Source organism: Myzus persicae, unplaced genomic scaffold (assembly GCF_001856785.1).
Source record: "Myzus persicae strain clone G006 unplaced genomic scaffold, MPER_G0061.0, whole genome shotgun sequence".
Classification (NCBI taxonomy): domain Eukaryota; kingdom Metazoa; phylum Arthropoda; class Insecta; order Hemiptera; family Aphididae; genus Myzus; species Myzus persicae.
Window position 1 is genome coordinate 93,254 of NW_019104094.1, and position 20,710 is coordinate 113,963.

General features: G+C 30.3%; 1 protein-coding gene across 3 annotated transcripts; it reads right to left on the reverse strand.

Annotated features, from left to right (window-relative positions):
• Positions 1–274: 274 nt before the first annotated feature.
• On the reverse strand, positions 275–16,062 carry LOC111038665 (putative transcription factor capicua). 3 transcript variants are annotated; one of them, XM_022321862.1, is made up of 19 exons: positions 15,828–16,062; positions 12,314–12,938; positions 9,294–9,699; positions 8,287–8,620; positions 8,087–8,220; positions 7,726–7,966; positions 6,172–6,463; positions 5,943–6,101; positions 5,677–5,884; positions 4,881–5,593; positions 4,609–4,793; positions 3,643–4,328; positions 3,484–3,577; positions 3,211–3,248; positions 2,987–3,120; positions 2,817–2,916; positions 1,362–1,930; positions 1,151–1,301; positions 275–489 (listed from the first exon to the last, which is right to left on the reverse strand). In XM_022321862.1, the coding sequence occupies exons 2-19, from the start codon at positions 12,926–12,928 to the stop codon at positions 434–436; spliced, it is 5,115 nt and encodes a 1,704-aa protein (XP_022177554.1). In that variant the 5' UTR covers positions 12,929–12,938; positions 15,828–16,062; the 3' UTR covers positions 275–433. The 3 variants fall into 3 exon arrangements, with proteins under 3 accessions (XP_022177554.1, XP_022177556.1, XP_022177555.1); XM_022321864.1 differs by having other exon boundaries at positions 1,069–1,301; XM_022321863.1 differs by having other exon boundaries at positions 8,096–8,220; positions 15,828–16,061.
• Positions 16,063–20,710: the final 4,648 nt, after the last annotated feature.

The following is a 20,710-nucleotide window of genomic DNA, read 5'->3' on the forward strand; positions in this document are numbered from 1 at the left end:
TATTGTGTTTAGAGATCGATATTATTATTATAATTAATTAATATACATGTTATGTTACACAGCTATAATAATAATAATAATAAAACAGTTGAGGTAAGAATAATTAAATGTCAGTGCTATAACAGGTGTCGAGCAAGTGCTATTTATTAACATTTATAAATGAGTGTCCTCAGTCTAATTATTGGTAAAATAACCGTTTTAACATTTTCATTAATTCTTTATTCAACTTATTAAAACAATAACATTATTGTACAAAATCAAGTAAAAATAAAATTTTGGTTATAAAAATAATCTATAAATGATGGTGTTTTTATAGATAGTAATATTTTAAATAATATATAGTAATAAACCAGTTACTTAATATTATTATAGTAGCAGAATATATCTTAGAGGTTTAATGTGACTTGAAGTTAAGCACTATGATACAGTGATGTTAGCTGGATGTCATAACACTATGGGTTTGTTGAGAAGGTGGCAATGTTGAAGAGTCTAAAATTATAAACAAAAAAAAAAACAACCTTGTTACGAATATATTTTTTATTAATGATTTTGGATCTTTCTGGAGTAACGGCAGACCTTTAATTATTTAATTTTTAATTGATGATACCACAAATTATTGTGGTAAGTAATCATTTAAAAAATTATATTTATAAAATAATTATTTTTTGTTTCTACCATAATCGTTTGTACAGTATATTGAGTTAAAGTAATTGTTTTTAAATTTTAAATGTAGATAAATATTAAATATTATATTTACCAATGTAGAAGTATCAAGTATGTTCATAAATTAAAAATGTGTAGCAAATAGCAATACAATTATTTTGAAATATCAATAGATTGTCTTTTAAATTAAAATAATGTATAATTAACGAATATTAATATTTATCATTTTAAATAACATACATAATTTGTTTTTAAGATTTTCATTTCCGAGTGTATTACATAGCTAAAATTACAGACGGCGTTAATCCAGCAAGGTTCTTAATTTCAGAAATATGCTAGTATAATTCTTGAGAAATGTATCATTTAAAATTTTAAGCCATGCCCTTTTTTTATATATATAATCACCTCATTAGTAGTTACTGTTCTAGATATTTTTGTTGAAATTCAGTCTAGTACAAGAGCTCCTTGTGGAAACGTAAATTCTTACTTGGAGTATTGGTCGTTGAAGATTCACTAGGGCTATTTAAAGCACTTGCACTACTTGGAGTCAATGTGTTGTGTGCCATAAGCTTTTGACGCACCTCTCGTATTTTGAGTTGTAATGATGATTTATTAGGAAAAATATCTGAATGGTTAGCCTGGAAAAAAATTAGGTTATTTATTAAATCAACAAACAACAATGATAATTCATTATTTACCTGAAAAACTGAAGTTGATTGAGTAGAAGGAAACATGCCTTGCTCTTGAAATAGAGTCATAACTAATTGTCTTCTCTGTTCCAACATCTTTCGGTGTCCTTTTTCTGCTGCAGAACTATCATTTCGCCCACTAGGTGTTTTAGGTGTCCTAGGTGAAGCCGCCACTGTATCTTCCTGTTCTAATACTCCTCTATATGCTTCTGGATTAAAATCTGGACCAAAAAATGTATTTCCAACAAGTTTCCCTGATGATTTTGGTGTTTCTGCCTGTGTGTCACAGTCAGATAATTGCTTTTTGCGGAATGTTTGAGCATTGAATACATGGGGACTGGAGGGTACTGATATTGCACTTGGTGAATTACATTCATCCGGTTTAAATTGTGGTAACGAAGAAAACTTCATTTCAAAGTTTACTTGTTCTAAGACACGGTCCATACCGTCCTCAATATTTTTTTTGAAAAAGCTACGCTTGGCCGACGGTGACACTGGAACTTCGTCAGTTGCATCTTCAACCATATCAGAATCTTTATCAGGTAAGGAATTTGGCAACGAATCTTGACTTGAAGATACTGAAAATATATGATGAATATTAGAAATGTACAACACATTTTTGTGATTTAATTATTATATATAAAAATAAGTTCTCTAATAATGTTATAATATTATTCATGTAGTGAAAAATATCAAATGCATCTAATGAATGAAGCATCTATTTATCTATTTCACAAAAATTATAGATATATTTAGTTTTAAATTTCTAAGTACAATCATAACATTTTATGTTTGGTATGATTAACTTATAATTTAAATAAAATTATAAACAAGTAAATGAAGAAAATTTCAAAATATAGTTTTTTTATTATTATTATTTTAATTAGCTGATTAAGTATTATGATCTTGATCCAACCCATTTGGCACAGCACTTAAAAACAAGTAAATATATAATAACAACGCATGATTAATGCTCATACAGAGTTAGATATGTGAATTAAGTAATTAATACAAACTATTATTGCAGGTTAGAAAATATACTAGTAAAAAATATATACATTTTGAGAACTCGTAATAATAACTAACACCAAGAGTATTAAACTAAATTACAGTAGAACCTCGATAATCTTGACCCCCAAAAGTCTAGTAGGTAAGTTCTACCTAAAAAGTAGTTGGAACAGTACATTTATAGTGAAACATGTAAATTTCTGAAACTTAAACTTAAAACTAATTTATTAATTTATTTTGGAATCCCCTTTCATTGTAATACAATTTTGAATCTTTAATAAATGGAAGCCAAGACTATAATTTAAAGAAACACCTGATTTTTACACTAATAAATGATTAAGTAAAATTAACTTATTTAATAAAAATTGAAATGGTTATGAAAGACTTTTGGCAAGAATTCATTAGGACTATCAAGATCTCTCGTATTATACTTTTACAGTTAATTACAGTACTAACCCATAGATTGTCTTCTTTGTAAAGGGGCTTTGCCTAATTGTGCTGGAGTAGGAGCAAGAACAAATGGCTTTTCTTCTATGTCGTTTTTTGACGGTTCCTCCTAAAACACATTAACCAAAAATCAATTAATATAGCATTGTTATTAAATATTAATAACAATGTCAACAAACCTTGGCACTATCATCTTTAAAATCAAATATAATTGGTGAACCGTTTTCTTTAGAATCTGCATACTGTGACTTCTCAAAAGACATTAAATTTTCATTATTATCAGCTCTTATAACAATATCTGGATCTCGTTTTTCTATATTAATTTAATAATTTAATTTAAATATTATATGATACTTTATAAAAATCATTTGAATACAAGATATATTTGCAATTAATAAATTACCTGAAATATTGGAATTCTTTGCTGTCGTCCCAGTTTCACTAAAATTATAAACAAAATATGATTATTTTATGAGGAAACATATAAGTTAATTACTGAAGCTTTAGTGGATTGACTTTTAGCAAAACGAATTATGATTGTAAGAATATAATTATTATTAAAAAAATGTAAAAAACATGTTTTGATAATACATTTTTTTGTAATTTTACTGAACAACAAATACTTTTTTTTAACTATTTAAATTGAATTGCTTTAATTATTTACTTAGGTACTTACTTTGTATTGATAATTAACGGATTATTTTGAGTACTGACAATAACAGTGGAAGCTTGTGTTGATTTCACAGACTGTGGTTGATTCAGTGTTGTATCTGGAGATGATAAATAAATTATAAAATAAATGCATGAATGAAACATTATATTATAAATATTTTACTTGTAAGTGTTTGCTGTGGCAAATATATGTTTGGTAGTCGACTCGGTATCAAATATTGTACGGTGGTTGTTTCGTTATTCCTTGTTGATGGATTTACGTTATCACTACCTTTGGCCACTAATAAATTAGTGACAAGAGAAGTGGAAGAGTCACCGGCATTCAAAAAAGCCAACGTTAATGATTGTTGTTGAAACCCTGATGACTGTTTACCAGCAGTTTGTATTAATACTGGTCGACCGCCTATTACTTGTCTAACAGAACATGTTGGTTTTTGTTCAGTTTCCTTGTTTGGTGAAGATGTGTAATGAAATATATTCTGCTGTGATAAGGGTGTTACAACAATTTTTGAGTTAACAGTTGTTGTAGTTGTCGGTTTGTTATTGTTCCATTCAGCAGTTGATGCTGCCCAAGCATTTGTGTTGATTAATTTTGTTTGATTCCAAGTTTCGGATCCAGATGATGTCCACGCAGTTGGTTCAGGTGTTTGTTGAGGGAATTGATCAGAAGGATTTTTAATTTTGGGTGAAGCGGGCATCAATTTAAATGCACCGCCAGTAGGTTGAAATGGAGAAACTCCAACAGGATTTATTGGAGAATGATATGGATACACAATTGGAGTTGTTGGTTCTCTCGAATTAACTGTTTTGGGTGGATACTTAGCATCAGTTGAACCCGAAGATACCAATCTAAAAATAAAATATGTATTCAATATAGTTTACACTTTATTACAATATTATGATAATAAGCATGTAAAAATGTATGTACAAGAACATAAACCAAAATTATATGTTTTTAAAACATAAATTATTATTTCAAGATAATTTATAAGTATTACAGTAATACTTAATAAATTTATGAATTTTTAGTTTAGTAAAATTTAAAAAAAAAATGTATTTGTTATTAATGAATAGATATGAAATGGTTTTACATTTTTAATTCAAATTGTACACAACTATTTTGATTTACCTAGCTTTTATGGGTTTTGGCCGACAAGTTACTTCACTGGAACTAGTTGATTTGACAGGACTAAACCTTTGTTGAGGAAATGTTTTATTCTCGTGTAATGGTTCAGCATCACTTTGTGATTCAGTATCAGAATCTGTCACTTTTTCTTTACATTTTAAATCAATTTCAGAACTTTCAACAACTACCTAAATATTGTATAAAAAAATAATTGAAAAAACATACTAAGTATAACACAAAATTGTTTATTAAATAAAAAAAACCTTAACACAAACCATTTGTTCATCTTCTGAATCATTTTTCATTTCTACATCGGGGGGATCTTTTTTTTCTTGAACTTTTGGTTCCTCAGCCATTTCTATAGTTACTTCAACCATAGGATCATGATCTAATGGTGTATGTTCATCAGTAGATCCTAACTTAGATCGCCCACTACCACTTGATTTTCTTCTATCCTTACTACACCACTTCCACTCTGGATGAGCTTTAAAATGAGCTTCTTTAACTTCAGAAGCTAATTCATGATACTTTTGTTTCTGATCTGGATCTAATGCATACCACCATTCTCCAAGAATCTTTGATACTGTTCTATTATCTTGATTTGGGTGTCGCTGGTGTACCAAAGCTCTATGTCTCTTACTAAATATCATAAAAGCATTCATCGGCCGTCTTATCCGATCTTTGGCTTTTGTTAGTGGACTTTGCGGTTCTTTAGTATTTTGTAAAGCACTAAGAGATTGAGTTCTACGTTTGCCAGCAGCAGTATTGGGATTTGTGTCATCAGTATCGCAAGGTTCTTGCTCAAATACATCATCATCATCAACATCAGGAGACTCTGCTGGTGGTGGAGTTAAAATAGGTGGAGCTGATAAGGGAGGAGAGAGAGATTTTGGCATTGAAGTGATATTTGGCTGGACTACTTCTTCTGAATTTAATATTGGCAATAATGTATCCCAAGAATAAACAGTTAAATTTCCATTTTCATTGTCTATAGGAGAAATATAATAGAACATTAATATTTATAAATAACAATGTTGCACACATAAAATTGAATTATTGAAATATAATTACTCGTCAGCGTGGGGTTAGGTTCAGGTGGCTCTTCTTTTCTTTCATCGACAATGGGTAACACAGGTAACAGTTCAGTAGGATGAACAATTACTTGTTGAAGTACTGAATTCTTATTTTGATAATCCTGATATTCATTCTGAAGAGTAGTGTAGCTATGTTTAGTAACTACAGAGGGTGTTGGGATGACGTTCGGAATGTTTTGCACTCGCTAAATTAAAAGTTAAAAATTTATGATTTAAATAAAAAAAAAAAACCATGATTCTTACTTGATGATATCCAGTAGTATGTAACAAATGTTGTGTAAATGATACATTATTTCCTGCAGATTCTTTTTTTATCACAGATTCTTGAAAAACATTATTATTGTCTCTGTTAAAAACTTCATTATTTTCACAAATTCGACCATATGCATCACTAACTGTATTCTATTTATTTAACATAAAATATAAATTTATTTTTTATTTATTAATTATTATAAATATTTATTATGCTAACCATTTCAACTGTGGTTAATGCTTTTTCTAATATATGACCATGTTGTTGAGATGATACTACAACACTCGGATGTCTTTCAACTTGCCACTGAGCCGCCGGTTGATTTGTGTGTTTTTGTTGTAGTTGAGGTGAAGCTAAGATTCCTCTCCAACATATTTGTGATTGAGAATATACAGCAATACTTGATTTAGGTTGTATTGTATGTGGTGAAATTCTGATCACACTAGTTTGACTTGAAGTTGGCATAGACTCGTGTAAGCCATGTTGGGTTTTTGGTCTTAACAATTCCGGCCTATAAATAATATTTGTTTATAATTTATAAATAAATTATTAAAAATAATATCAAACCAATCTTGGGTATTTGGTCTAAGATTTAGACTCTACAGTCTTGATAACCAGATGGCAAGTTACAAATTAAACTAGGAAAACATTTTTCAATGTATACTAAATATCAATTATAACTATTAAGAAGAAGAAGAAGTAACCACGTGTGTTGTCTCCATCTTACTATGTACATCAAAATGTACGTTCAGCAGTTTCAATTTTGTGTTGTAAGCTTAAATATTAGAATGAATTTACCTACTATCAAACTCAAATGTAAGAATATTATCTATGTTTTATTGTTGGTCTTTTACGATATTTTAATTTTTAAGGAAGTTAGTACTTACGAGCAGGGCTCGGGACTTATAGCATTTGCTTATTTTCATGGTTTGACATAAAATCTAGCAGAATGCTATACAAGTGTATGTCATGTTCAATTATGAAATATACGTGTTTTATTTTTTTGCTTTTTTACAAACATTAAAAAAAAAATGTATATTTTAAGTTTTATCGATTATTTTTGCTTTTATGCATATCTGCTGTCAAATTAAAAGTCCTAACCTAGATATAGATAGGTGCCACTGACGAAAACCTAGACATATCAGTAAATTGTTGTTTATTTTGTTCACGGTAAACCTAGAACTAAGAATAATTGTTCTCCTTTGTAAGTCATTTCCTAGTAATAAACACCATAACTCGTATTTGATCACTTACCAACTAATCGGCCAAATTAATCAATATTTTCGGTTATTAAACAATTTTTCAGAAAATAAACAGAAGTATAATAACCTTTAAGTGGCTTAAAGTTTCAAGTTTTTAATTTTTTTTTTTTTTATGTTTAAAAGTATAAAAATTAAATCATAATATTAAAAAAAAAATTTATCAATAGTTTTTTTTTTGTTTATTTTAATGTTTTTAAGTGCTTATTTGAGTTCTTATAATAAAGTATTTAAATGCTTTTTTCAACGCTTATTATGATGATAATAAGTGCTATAAGTCCCAGATAGTGCCAGACCCTGCTTATGAGTATATAAAATATTAACATTTGAAAATGCTCATAATTAATAGAAAATATTTTATTTATATTTTAATATCTAACAAGGCTTAGGTTTCATTCGGTTAGTTTTACTCCCAATTAATAATTCTAAGTTAAAGTTTGTAAACATTAAAAAAGATTGATTTGAACCCAAAATGAAATTAAAAAATAAATAATTAAATATACAAATTTCGTACTTCACAAGTTGTTGTTGTTGTCTAAATTGGTTGTTGGAATTATTGTTTATGGCAGGAGGAGTAGCTAGTCCATTTCCAGTAGGTGTTGTTGAAGGATAATTTTGATTTGCTGGCAAAATAATGGGTAGGAACATATTTTGACGGGATCCAACAGTAAGTGGCGATTGTGTATTATTATTACCACCTAATGGGCAAGGGGAAGAATATAATGGAGTTCCAGATCTTGAACTTCCTAATGAAACTGTAAAATAAACATTTAGTTTAATAATTGTATATAATATAGAGTATATGTTTAAAAAATATTCTTATAAAGTATCTACAATGAAATTGAACAATTCGAAAATGCTAGATTAATTATTACGTTGTATACCAAGCATGTTGGCAGCTTCTGTTTCATCAGGGTCAAAGCGACCAGCCAATCGTCGTTCAGAAAAACTAGGAGAAGTTTGAGATTCCCGTGAAGTTTCATCTCCATCTATAGTACTTCGATTTCCTCTAAAATTTTTTTTGCATATTTAACTTAATGATTAAACTAAATATAAATAATTAATGATGTAATACCTTGTAAAACTCGTACTACTTGAAGCACAAGACCTTAAACTACTGCCTTTTAAACTCAAGTGTCGAGAACAGTATCCTCTTCTTTGAGACTCTTTTGAGCAACCTTCTTTTGAACATAATCGTCGCCATTGTTTTCCATTAAACTTTTTTCTTATTCCACTTGGTGTTGTGACAATATCCCCTTTCTTATATTTATGAGGGGATGTAATCTGAGATCTAGGAGTGACTGGAGTGGATCTAGGAGTGGTGCTACCTCCGTGATCTAATATGCTACATGTGCTACCTCTGCTTTGCATACTGCTCCTTTTGCTGCTTCCAGATAATTTTCCAGCATCTAAAAACAAAAGTTAATAGATAAACTTGGAAACAATTACCTAATTACATTTTGTAGGTTTATAACTGTTTAAAACTATCAATATACCCAACAGTTAAAAATCCACTATTGCAAATAAAAAATGATCTAGTAAATAATGTTAATCCATTGTAAAATAGAATGAAATACAAAGATAATTATTTTGGTTAACTTAAATATAATTGAGATAAGTAAGATAAGATAAAAAAAATATGATATGTTAATTGTGTTTATTACTAAGAATAGTAATGAAAGTAAAGGTTTTATAATGGAAGTAGCATTTAGTTATTATTATTTTGATTTAAAATACAGACAGTGATATAACTTATGTTAAGTACACAAGTTAGGCTTAAAAGTTTAATTAGAAGGAATAACTTTGATCAAAGAATTTTATTCAGAAATCAAAGTTTTTAGTTGCATAACTGAATAATTTATTTATCTTATTATTTTCACAAAATTCTATACATACATATAAATTACTAAGTAAAAGATTACTGAGTAGGTTCTATTTTATAATGTACAAATATAACTGTACAAAACAAAAAACTGTAAATGTTTTAAATGTATTCTATAAGGGGGGAAAAATATTACATGGTATGTAGTAAAATTGATCAATCCCATTTTCAAAAAATTAGATTTTGTATGTTAAACTTACCAGCATCTGACATAAACAATATGTCTTCTCGTCGGAGATCATCATCACTTTCACAGAAATCATCAAAATGGCGATTATTTATAGGTTGTAAAGGAGAAGATACTGAAGTTTGATAGTAATTGGCTGGCACATTAGCTATAGGTGGTGTAGGTTCTCGTATTAATGGAATATGACCATTAGGTACATCATGTTCAAGTTCATCCCACCACGGTGGTAACAGTAAGCGAAGATCTGCTCTCTTCACCACATATTCTTCATTGTTACCAGATACAACACTTACAACAAATCTTACAGGGCTAGTTATTATTTTTTGTACAACACCTTCAATGAATACTCGGGGAACCAGATGTCCTTCGTCCGGTTGAGAACCAGCGATTCGAACACATACTCTGGCACCAATATTCACCTATCAAAACAAAATATTAATCATTAATTATAGATTACAAAATAAACATATTTTCAAAAAGTTATAATAAGCTGAACAAATGTATTGTATAAAAAAAAGTTATTTAATTTTTAATTAACTCGAGTTCAATACAGCAAGGGTAAAACCAACCAGTTGATATCAATTGAATTTTAATCAAACAAAGATCGATTTTAATACAATTTTTTCATTCAATTTATAGATCAATCTCATTCATTATCTAGATTATGAAAAATAAGTATAATTATAATTTTTTTTTTCAGTTAGAGCTAATACAAAAAATGAATAATCATTTTAAATATCATATATGCCATAATGTATCATCATAATTAATTACTATATAGGATTTAAAATCAATATTTCAAATTATATAATTACTAGAGAGTGAAATTTAAATAAAATTATAATATTTACATGAATAATCTATTTTCAGTTAGAGCTAATACAAAAAATGAATAATCATTTTAAATATCATATATGCCATAATGTATCATCATAATTAATTACTTAGAATTAAAATGTCTAATTGTATAATTACTAGCAAGGGAAACTTAAAATACTTAAAACAAATCATTTATTTAATCATTTAAATTATATGTGCTGTAATGTATCATAATAAGTATTTACTATATAGGGTTTAGAATTTAAATTTCCAATAATATAATTACTATAAAATAAAATTCAAATAATCTTATGATATTTAAAACTAAATAATTTATTTTTCAGTTAGAGCTAATACAAAAATGAAAAATCATTTTAAATCATACATGCCAACATGTATCATCATAATTATTTACTAAATAAGATTTAGAATTTAAATGTCCCATTATATAATTACTATAGAATTCAATTTTAATATTATAATACTTAAAACTAAATAATTTTCAAGAATCATTTATTTTCAGTTAAAGCTAATACAAAAATGTATAATCATTTTAAATCATATATGCCAACATGTATCATCATAATGAATTTACTACATGACATTTTAAACTTAAATTTCTCATGGTGTAACAAAAAGAACTGACTAATTTTATAATACAATGCCTTTTGTTATAATCAATATTTTAAAAATATTTTTTTTTACATAATTTATTAACACTTCCACTATTTTGATAGTACACATTTTTAATAAAATCGTCACAATTGTTGTCATACGCCTAATTGGGATTCTTTTTTTAAGGTTCTTTCTGTTACATCCTCTACAATAAATAATGGGTACCTAACTATGGATTATAAAATTATAATACTCAAAATTGAATAATTGACAAGGATTAATTTTTTTTCAGATAGAGCTAATACAAAAATGAAAAATCATTTAAAATCATATATGCCAACATGTATCATCATAATCTTTTACTATATAGGATTTAGAATTACATTTTCTAATTATACAATTATTACAGAATGTAATTTAAATAATATTATAATATTTAAAACTAAATAATTCATTTTTCAGTTAGAGCTAATACAAAAATGAAAAATCATTTAAAATCATATATGCCAACATGTATCATCAATCATCATAACTATTTGCTATTAAGGATTTAGAATTAAAATTTCTAATCATATAATTACTATAGTACAAAATGTAAAGAATATTATAATACTCAAAATTAAGTAATTTACATGGATTAATTTTTTTCAGTTAGAGCTAATACAAAAATGAATAATCATTTTAAATCATATGTTCCATAATGAATCATCATAATTATTTACTATATAGGATTTTAAATTTAAATTGCCGATTATATAATCACTAGAGTGAAATTTAAATAAAATTATAATACTTAAAATTAAATAATTGGCATTAATTTTTTTTTTCAGTTAGAGCTAATACAAAAATGAATAATCATTTTAAATCATATATGCCACAATGAATCATCATAGTTCTACACTATAAAGGATTTTAAATTTAAATTTCCAGTTACATGATAAGTAATAGGTAACTATGGAGTTAAAATAAAATTATAATACACAAAATTAAATAATTTACAGACTGTACATTATTTTCTAAAATATCTTAATCAAACATAGATACCTTCACTACATTCACATGTTACCTTCAATTATAAAAGATCTACACAATTGTATATGTGTAAAGCACATAAGAAATAAAATTAAAAATATGATAATCCATATTCTATATTATCTATGTACCTATAATAGTAGGTTAGACTTTATACTAAAAGATGGGAACTAAGTGTAAAATGAGTATTTCAAGATAAACATTTACTCGTTTTTGCAGTACGGTACCATACTGCTGTGTAATATTATATTATAATATTTTTTTGATGTGACTTATGAGTTATGGCTTATGATCAATATGTACAATACGTAAAATGGAAACAATAGTTGAACACATAAGTTATGCAATATTATACATTATACTTTAGTTGGTCTGTGACTATGTGTAAGTATACACTTATAATGGTAATTATGCACACTTGTTGTCAAGGCGGGGTATATCACTAAGTAAACATGGACACAATTCTCACAATGATGCTGTTTTGTTCTGTTTCAATCTATTAGTATAAGTCCTGTGGTCGAAACTTCCAGTTAAAATTAAATAAATATGAATTAATATATAACATACTTGACTTAAAGATGGACTGGCGTCACTGATAACATCATATTTGCTAGCATTTATAACATCTTTAAATGAAACATATCGCTGTCCTTCATCAGAATAGTCAAATTCTATCCAAACATCACCATTTGATGTTGCTTGTCTGATTAGACCTGGCAAATAAACTCCATCTCTTTTAGCCAATACTCTATGATCGGTCCATTCTTGTAAGTCAACACCAATTCTTGATGTTTCATCGTGAACGTTTGTATATGTAGCCTCGTCGTTTTGTTCAGAATGATCTTCAACAATTACTGGCACATCAGCATAGTTAGGTCGGTCAAATCCATCAAGTCTAGAATAATCGACAGCCATAGACTGAGGGGGTACAACGACAACGCTGGCTACACAACTGGTATTGCATTGTTTTTGAACAGGTAAAAGCGGATCAGACACAGGATCACATTCTTCAAGTTGAGATAAATCAAATTTTCGTTTCTTTGGTAATTTTTTAACTGTAGTTTGGTTATTGTTGTTGTTAACATTGACTGTGATATTGGAATGGCAGTTGACTAGGTCCATGTTGTCGTGAGGATTCATCAATGGGTTTATTTTAGGGTATGTTTGTCCGCAATTTTTCATCTCTCCAAATCTGTAAAATAAAACAATAAGAATTAAAAATAATATAAAATACACTGTAAGTACCAAACATCAGCAGATATTGAGTATCCTCTACAATTTGTAAATAATATTAATAATCATTATCTATATACTTTCTAGTACCTTTAACAAACGCAATTATAACACAATATGATTATATCAATAGATTTACTCGAATAATTATTAAACATTTTAGATCTACCTGGGTACCTAATTATTTTATATTTTTTGTAAGTTTTTATTTTATCAGTAAGTATTGTACCTAATACATTTGGTAGATATTTTAATTGTTCTCATATAAAATACAAATTGAAACCTTGTTTATTAATTGTTGAAATTTAAAAAATATTTAAGTATAAATGTATGATTAATATAAGCAATATAATGTATACCAATGTATAATATATTCTCAGGAAAATATATTATTACTGCAACATAATCTAACATAATGATATATCTTATTATGGTAAAGGGGAGTAAATAATATAAGAATTATTAATGTACTACAAAAGTATGTTATTTTTTTCTTATAGACTGAATAAATATATTAGACTACCTATACCTAATTAAATAAATCGAAAAATAAAGGTATGAATTTAAGATTCGTGTGATATAAATGATGGCATTTTAAATAGCTTTTAGTTGTGGTATACACAGATATTTTCAATGGGAGAATTACATTAACAAATTAATTTTTTTTTTTTTTTACCTATTTAGTATGTATTAATATGGCAGTAACAAAAAAATCAATGTAGGTATTCTCAATACAAACCTACTTAAAAATCGGTAATATAAAATTAATTTACATATCCATAAGAAAAACTTAAGAGAATAATTTTATAAGCTATTTATTTGTTTTTATTAACTTGATATGTGGAGTTGTAAATTATACAAATAAATTAAAATAAATTGACCTTGCAACAATTGCAAGTAACATTGTAAAAGTTAAAAACTATCTAATTTAGTACCTAACTAATATATTTGTTTACTATAAGATTACTATCTAAAGCTGAATTTGATGTCTAATATTTAAGATGTACCTATATTTAAGAGGATGTCGGCACATTGTTTTCTCTATCTGGCCCTCGCTCAATATGGACGGAGCGCATTTGGGCAGAATCATTTTTTTTTTTATGTTTTTGAGTAATCTTAGAGTAGAATCACTCATTACAAAAATGATATAGGATAATATTCTTGAGGGTATGACATATTATTTTGTCTAAATATTGTATCAGAATAAGTTAAATACTATTTAAATTTATGAAAATTGTATTTTATACTTAAAAGTTAAAGTCAATAAATAATAAAATATAAAACTGATTATATATCGAACTGCCATACCTTTGAAAATATTAAGCTCTAATTACTTTTGTAATAAATGATTTCACTCTTATATCAGGTACCTACTGAAAAATCATGAAAACATTTTATCTATGTTACAAGCAAGCCTGAAAGAGAAAACCAATAGATATGTGCAATAATGTCAATGCATAACATCCTCATAAGTCATAATAAACATCAAAATGTACCTACCTACCATTCAAAATCAAAATTGAAGTAAACAAGTTGCCTAGTGAGACGGCTATGAAATAATTAATAAGTATTAACAGGATGCCAGCACACTATTTACGATCTCTATCTAATTCACTGATGAAACAGCAAAATTTGTGTTTCACAGAACCACCAACCTTGTGTTGTTGGCTTTAGCAATATTTAGAATTAGAAAGAATTGACCTATTATCAAATTAAGAACATTATTATCTGTGTTCTTGAGATGGCTTACTTATGTTCTCCTAATTTTTATGACAATGTAAAATGTAACAATTTTAATCTTTTTTTAAAGTGAAATATCGTAAAAAAGCTGAAGCAAGAACACAGATACCACAGATGTTCTTAACTTTAAATTTACCATGTTTCTCATGGGTCAGAGATAAGACCAACAATGTGCCGACATTGTATTAAGTACTTAATACGATCAAGTACCTAATACGACACATTTGTCAAAAAAGCATATTTTAGGTAAAAAAACATCATTGGTACAATATCAAACAATATTGGACAAAATAAACGACCAAACATATTATAATATTAATATAAAATAGACTGACATTTAATTGAATAACAACTAATACAGAACGTTCATGGTCAATCATATTGCAGTAGAGAATAGTAATGATATAACTTTATGTATAAACGGTGCCTTAGATACAACCAAAAGTTTAACAAATACTACTTGAATTTATTGTAATTAATGTGAAATAGTACAAAAAAAAATATCGAAGTGTCGGAAAACGAACAGTGGTCAGCGGTGTGTCAAAATAATCAAACGGGAAGAAAAAATAATATTCTGTGGTCGTCGTCACAATGAGGGGGGGGGCAATATACTTTGGACGAAAACGTTGGCAATTGCAGCGCTTGAGATGTATCACCATAGTATTCCGAGATAAAATTCACACGAAATCACAGTAATAACAAGACGAAGGTGCCCCCAAATGCGAGAGTGTAATTTCAAACAATTTCCCGAAAGAATTACAAATAATATTGTTACAGACTACGAAAGTCGGTCGTTTATCAACACCAGCAGCAGCAGCTCCCGAGTAGTGAAAAATGTGTTATCACTGAACGCGCCGCACTAGCGCAACAGATGATTAGAAGTCGAGGTGTATTGGCCTCTGGGAACAAAGGATGAATGAATCGAATACTATGCGCTCGCACACGCACGCAAACGGGATAATTGGTGATCGGTGCGATTGCTAATTATTACCAATGGGTTACTTTTCGCATAACCACCGGGAGATTCGTAGACGGGCAACCGCGGCTACGAGTCGTGGAAACGCATGAGCCATCTAGCAATCGCTCACTTTGGCGTAGTGTTAATTACCCGATGTGGACGCCGAGAAGAATCTACGATCGCTGTCGGGCGGGCGGGTAGCCGTCGCCGGTGGCGACGAGACGATGGTCCTCTGTAGTTGTCCGGTCGCAGCAACCCCGTGCAGACGGCATACCGAGCGACGATCCGCGAACCGACGGCGGCGGCGGCGGCGGTGGCGACGGCGATACGATTGGCATGTACGGCGAGGCGCCAAGTATCGCGGCGATTATGCGTAATGATAATATTGATAGCGCGTCGACGAAAACGATTTTAGCAAAAAAAAAAAAAAAGACGACGGCGTCGGATTTACATATTATTTTCGTTTACGACATATTATTATTATGATATCGTGTGATTAAATATTATTCTATAATATTAAACACTACAAACTACGCACGGCGGCGGAGACGCGCGAGGCCCGAAAACGACGGCGGCGGTGAAACGAAAATAATAATAATAGTAAAATCCCACTCTGCGGAACGGGAGATACGAGAAAGAAAAGAAAAAATACTCGGAGGGTAAAACGGATCGAGAGCGCGCGCGCGCTACGTCTGCGGCGGTGTCGCTGTCAAACGCGCACGGAGCCTATGCGCGTACGTGAAGTCCTACGGCAGCGATACTAAACTCGAGACGGGGCCCGGCCGCGATCGTCGTCTACGGTATAATATGTGTGTGTGTGTGTGTGTGTGTGAGGCGAGCGCGCGCGCGCGCGCGAGTACCGCGGTACATAAGCGGCCGGTGCGAGGTGGTGCGCGGGGCGCTGTTGTTTCACAATTGATTGGAACGGCGACGGCCGCAACACAAAGCGCGGCGAGAGTGGTGTGCGAAGGACGGATAGATCCAAGAACGTGGACCGCAGTGTCGGTCCGTCTCGCTCGCTCTCCCACGCGCCCGCCGCCCGCCGGCCCGACACCTGCCACCCACCCGTACACCGTGCGTGGTGGTAACGTAAACGCCGGCCGTAGTATGCGCGTAGTACGTAGTATTATGTTGTAGTAGTACGTACGGTATAATGTATTGCATATAATATGTGTGTGTGTGTGTGTGTGTGTGTTTGTGTTGTTATTATAGTAAAACGCGCGTCCCGACGATTTCGTAGCGCGCGCACGCGACAGTGTTACCTCGACGAACGGACCGAAAGGTCGCCACTGTAGTACGCGGCGCACGCACTGCGCGGGTTGGCGGTCGTCGTGTAGTTGACTGGCGCAGGGACGTCGTTGTCAACACCACCGCCACTGCCGCCGAGCCGGTTTACTGTTTAGCGCGGCTTTTGACTCGGACGAAGTATGCGGGGAGGCCCCCCGCCGAGTCTTCTTCGATCGTCTCGGCGGCAGCAGCAGCTGCTGTAGGACACTATATATGGCTAATAAAAAACGCCGCCAAAATGCCGAATAAAAGAAATTCCTTTTCCTCTTTTCCCGATTCTGTTTCTAGGGGCTCGTCGATTTAATCACAGTAAATCACATTTAATCGTATCCAACGACGACTACACGACGTCCTGTTTAGTAATATTTTTTCGTGTACCGTACAACAATTAAATATTGCAAGGTACCTTGAGTTCGTCCCGATGTAGCACACATTATTATATTTATTACATGCATATAATGTACGCCACTAGGCCGCCGCCGAAGCCGATCGATGGCCGACTGACCCGATTTCACCAAAGTTCCTGCGCCTGGCGCCGCCGTATTTCAGTTGCAGCAGCAGTGTACATGATACATAATAATCACGACACCAACGAGCACCTGTGTGCGAGACTCTCACTCAAACTCGCCCCCCGTGAGCACAGCTTCACATATTATGTCCTTCGTCCCCCATAACACGTACCTACAACCTACCATATTTTTATGGACATGGCGTATGGAACATTGCCCCACTGCCGATGATCCTGCAATTTATGACGGTAACCAAGAATTTTAGCAGTGGATAACGATGAATCGAATATATTATTGTATTATTCCTATTAGTGATGAATATTAGTAGAATCTTGAGAAGGTTAAGTTTTGGTCGAACAAATTATATTAAACTCTTCGAATTGGTACAATACGTATATACTATTCGTCACTAAAATACTATCCACAGTACCTGCAGTGACCCTGCAACGTCCCGACCGCATTATTACGCTGACGTATATAAATATAATATAACAGACCTGGAGGCGTGGAGCAACGGCTTTACCTCAGAAATAAGTATAATAACGTTACCACGTCCTGCAGCTGCAGTAGGTAATAACTAAAAAAAACCGCAGTTCTACCGTGTCCAATGACACTTTATAATATGAACCCTGATGCGAATAGCATCGAATAAATGTCGATATCAATAACAAATGTACCTATACTATCAATATTAATAATTTAATATTCATAGTCATCGGCTATACTTGTCGATTTTATAACTGTTATACATTTTAATTTCATTGATTGAACATTAATCATATATACTGTACATGCTATTCTCTGTAGTTTTAAGATTATTTCAATTCAGCATAATTTTTTAATAATCATTTATTAGTTGTAGTCCGCACTTATGATATTGCATTTAAATCACTCAACATTTTGGGTACGTGGTTATTATGTGTAGGTAGGTTAAATTATATAATTTATCCAGTAAAATGAATGTCATAGGTACATCGGTGTATCCCGGTATTCAAGTTGTTACGAAGGGCGTATCAGAATTATTAGTTCCCAGATTATTTTAAAAGTCCATTTTTTCTCCCCATTTTATACATACCATTAAGACTACTAACACGTTTTATGAAGGAATTGAATAATTGATAAATCATATTATTTAGTTCAAAATGATGTCTTACGTATCAAAATATAAATCATAATATACACAGTATTTTTTTTTTTTATTATTTTTAAGCTTCGGCAATTGAGGCTATTAGGTATAGCCGTATAGGTTGTGTTACTGTAGGGTTTTAGGACTGTAGAGTTATGGAACACATGTGTGTAGTATTTTTTTATCATATATTTCATTTATAATTTACATTTTTTTGGATATTTTATTTTATTGAGGTAAAAATATTAGTTTGAATTCTAATATACTTATTTCACTCTTTAAATTGTCCATTTCTCTTATAATATATGTTTCTTTGATTTTTAACTCTAGTCTATACAGTACAGCTGAGTGTTAACAACTTGCCCACCTTTTTATATTTAATTTCGAATTGTAAGATGTATATTATTTTGAACACAAACACACAGTGGCGTATTTTGGGGTTTTTTTTTTGGGGGGGGGGGGTGTCCTGACTCCTGATCTCCACAATTATTTAATGACAAATATTAACATAGTTTCATCACCAATTCATACCTGATTATAAATTATAATACATCTTAATACAATAATACCTAATATAAGTGGACATTTTTTTGTAAAAAAATGATAGGATTGCTACTTACATTTTTAATTATAATAAAATTATGATAGGAATAAAGTATAAACAATTTTACTGAATAAAATAAAACCAATCTAACACTTAAATTTACTGAGTATTTTTTCGTATGAGTTTAATTTATTTTGTATACTTATATAATATTATAGAATAGATATATTAAAAGAAAAAAAACACTAAAATTTCAAAACTTTATAACCTCACAATATTAAAGGTTTTTTTTACAGCCAATTCGTCAAATACTTCCTTACTTTCAATGCGATGCTTCCGATTGATTGATAACATGGCTAATCCATTTAGCCTTTTCTAAATAAAACAATTATTTATTTATTTAATTTTATAATTATGATTTAGACTTAGTCAAAAAAAAAATAAACTTACTTGGCCCATAGTATTACGTTAATAAGTCTTTATCTTAAATATGAAAATAATCTTTCGTTCTGTACAGTTGAAACTGGCAGTGTCGCAAAAATAGTTTATGAGACGAGATCTGATATTGGGGTTGAATCATCTGTATTTTTTATTGATGAAATCATAGAAGAATGTGCTCGCTTTTTGGAGGGGATGATAATGAAAGTGACGTATCTTCTAATTCAAACGTAATACATGAGGAAATGTCCTGCTTGGAATCGGGTTGACTACGACAGTTAGATATTTTCATAAAATACGAAATGGAAGTTAGTTTCTTCTTAGAGCTATTTATATATATATATATATATATATATATATACGCAATATATATAATCAATGCTAATACCTATTGGCTATTATCTGGTATAAGATGAAAGTATGAAATATACATTATTCAATGTTCATTTTTCATTTTTCAAAGCAGTTTTAAGATATTTCATTATTCGTATTTTGTGATACTTCAGTAACGAATATAACTAAGAAAACAATTTGGGGGGGTTAACCCCCCAGGACACCTCCCCTAAATACACCACTGCAAACATACAATTAATAAATAATAAAATATATATGCACAGGTACAAGGGGTCGAGTGAGTAAGTCACTGATATGTATGTTTTAAATTACATTTCAATAATAAATCATTGCATGTGAAAAACGATTCTGATAGAGAAGATCAAGATAAGATATGGTCTGTCAGATAATGTTGTATCTCCCAAAATGTACCAATACGGCAACACTATAGTGTTATACATTAATATAGCCATATAGGTATAATAGGTACATCGTACATATATTATTTATTTAACATATTATTTGATCATCATAATACATTATTTAACGAATAGTATAATAAGCAATATTCGAGTTTGGGGTGGGGGCCAAAAGTAAAATGTTCCCAGTAGTTATCAAAGGAGTTAGGTATAACAAAAATAGTCAAGGAAAAACGGAGTTTTTTACACAAAACCAATTTTTAATAAAAACAGTTTTGACATTTTGTTTAGACGCAAATCTCTTAAAAAAAAATCATAAACACATGACATTTTCAATGTTTATTGTTTTCCATACACCATAAAATGTTCAAAATGTA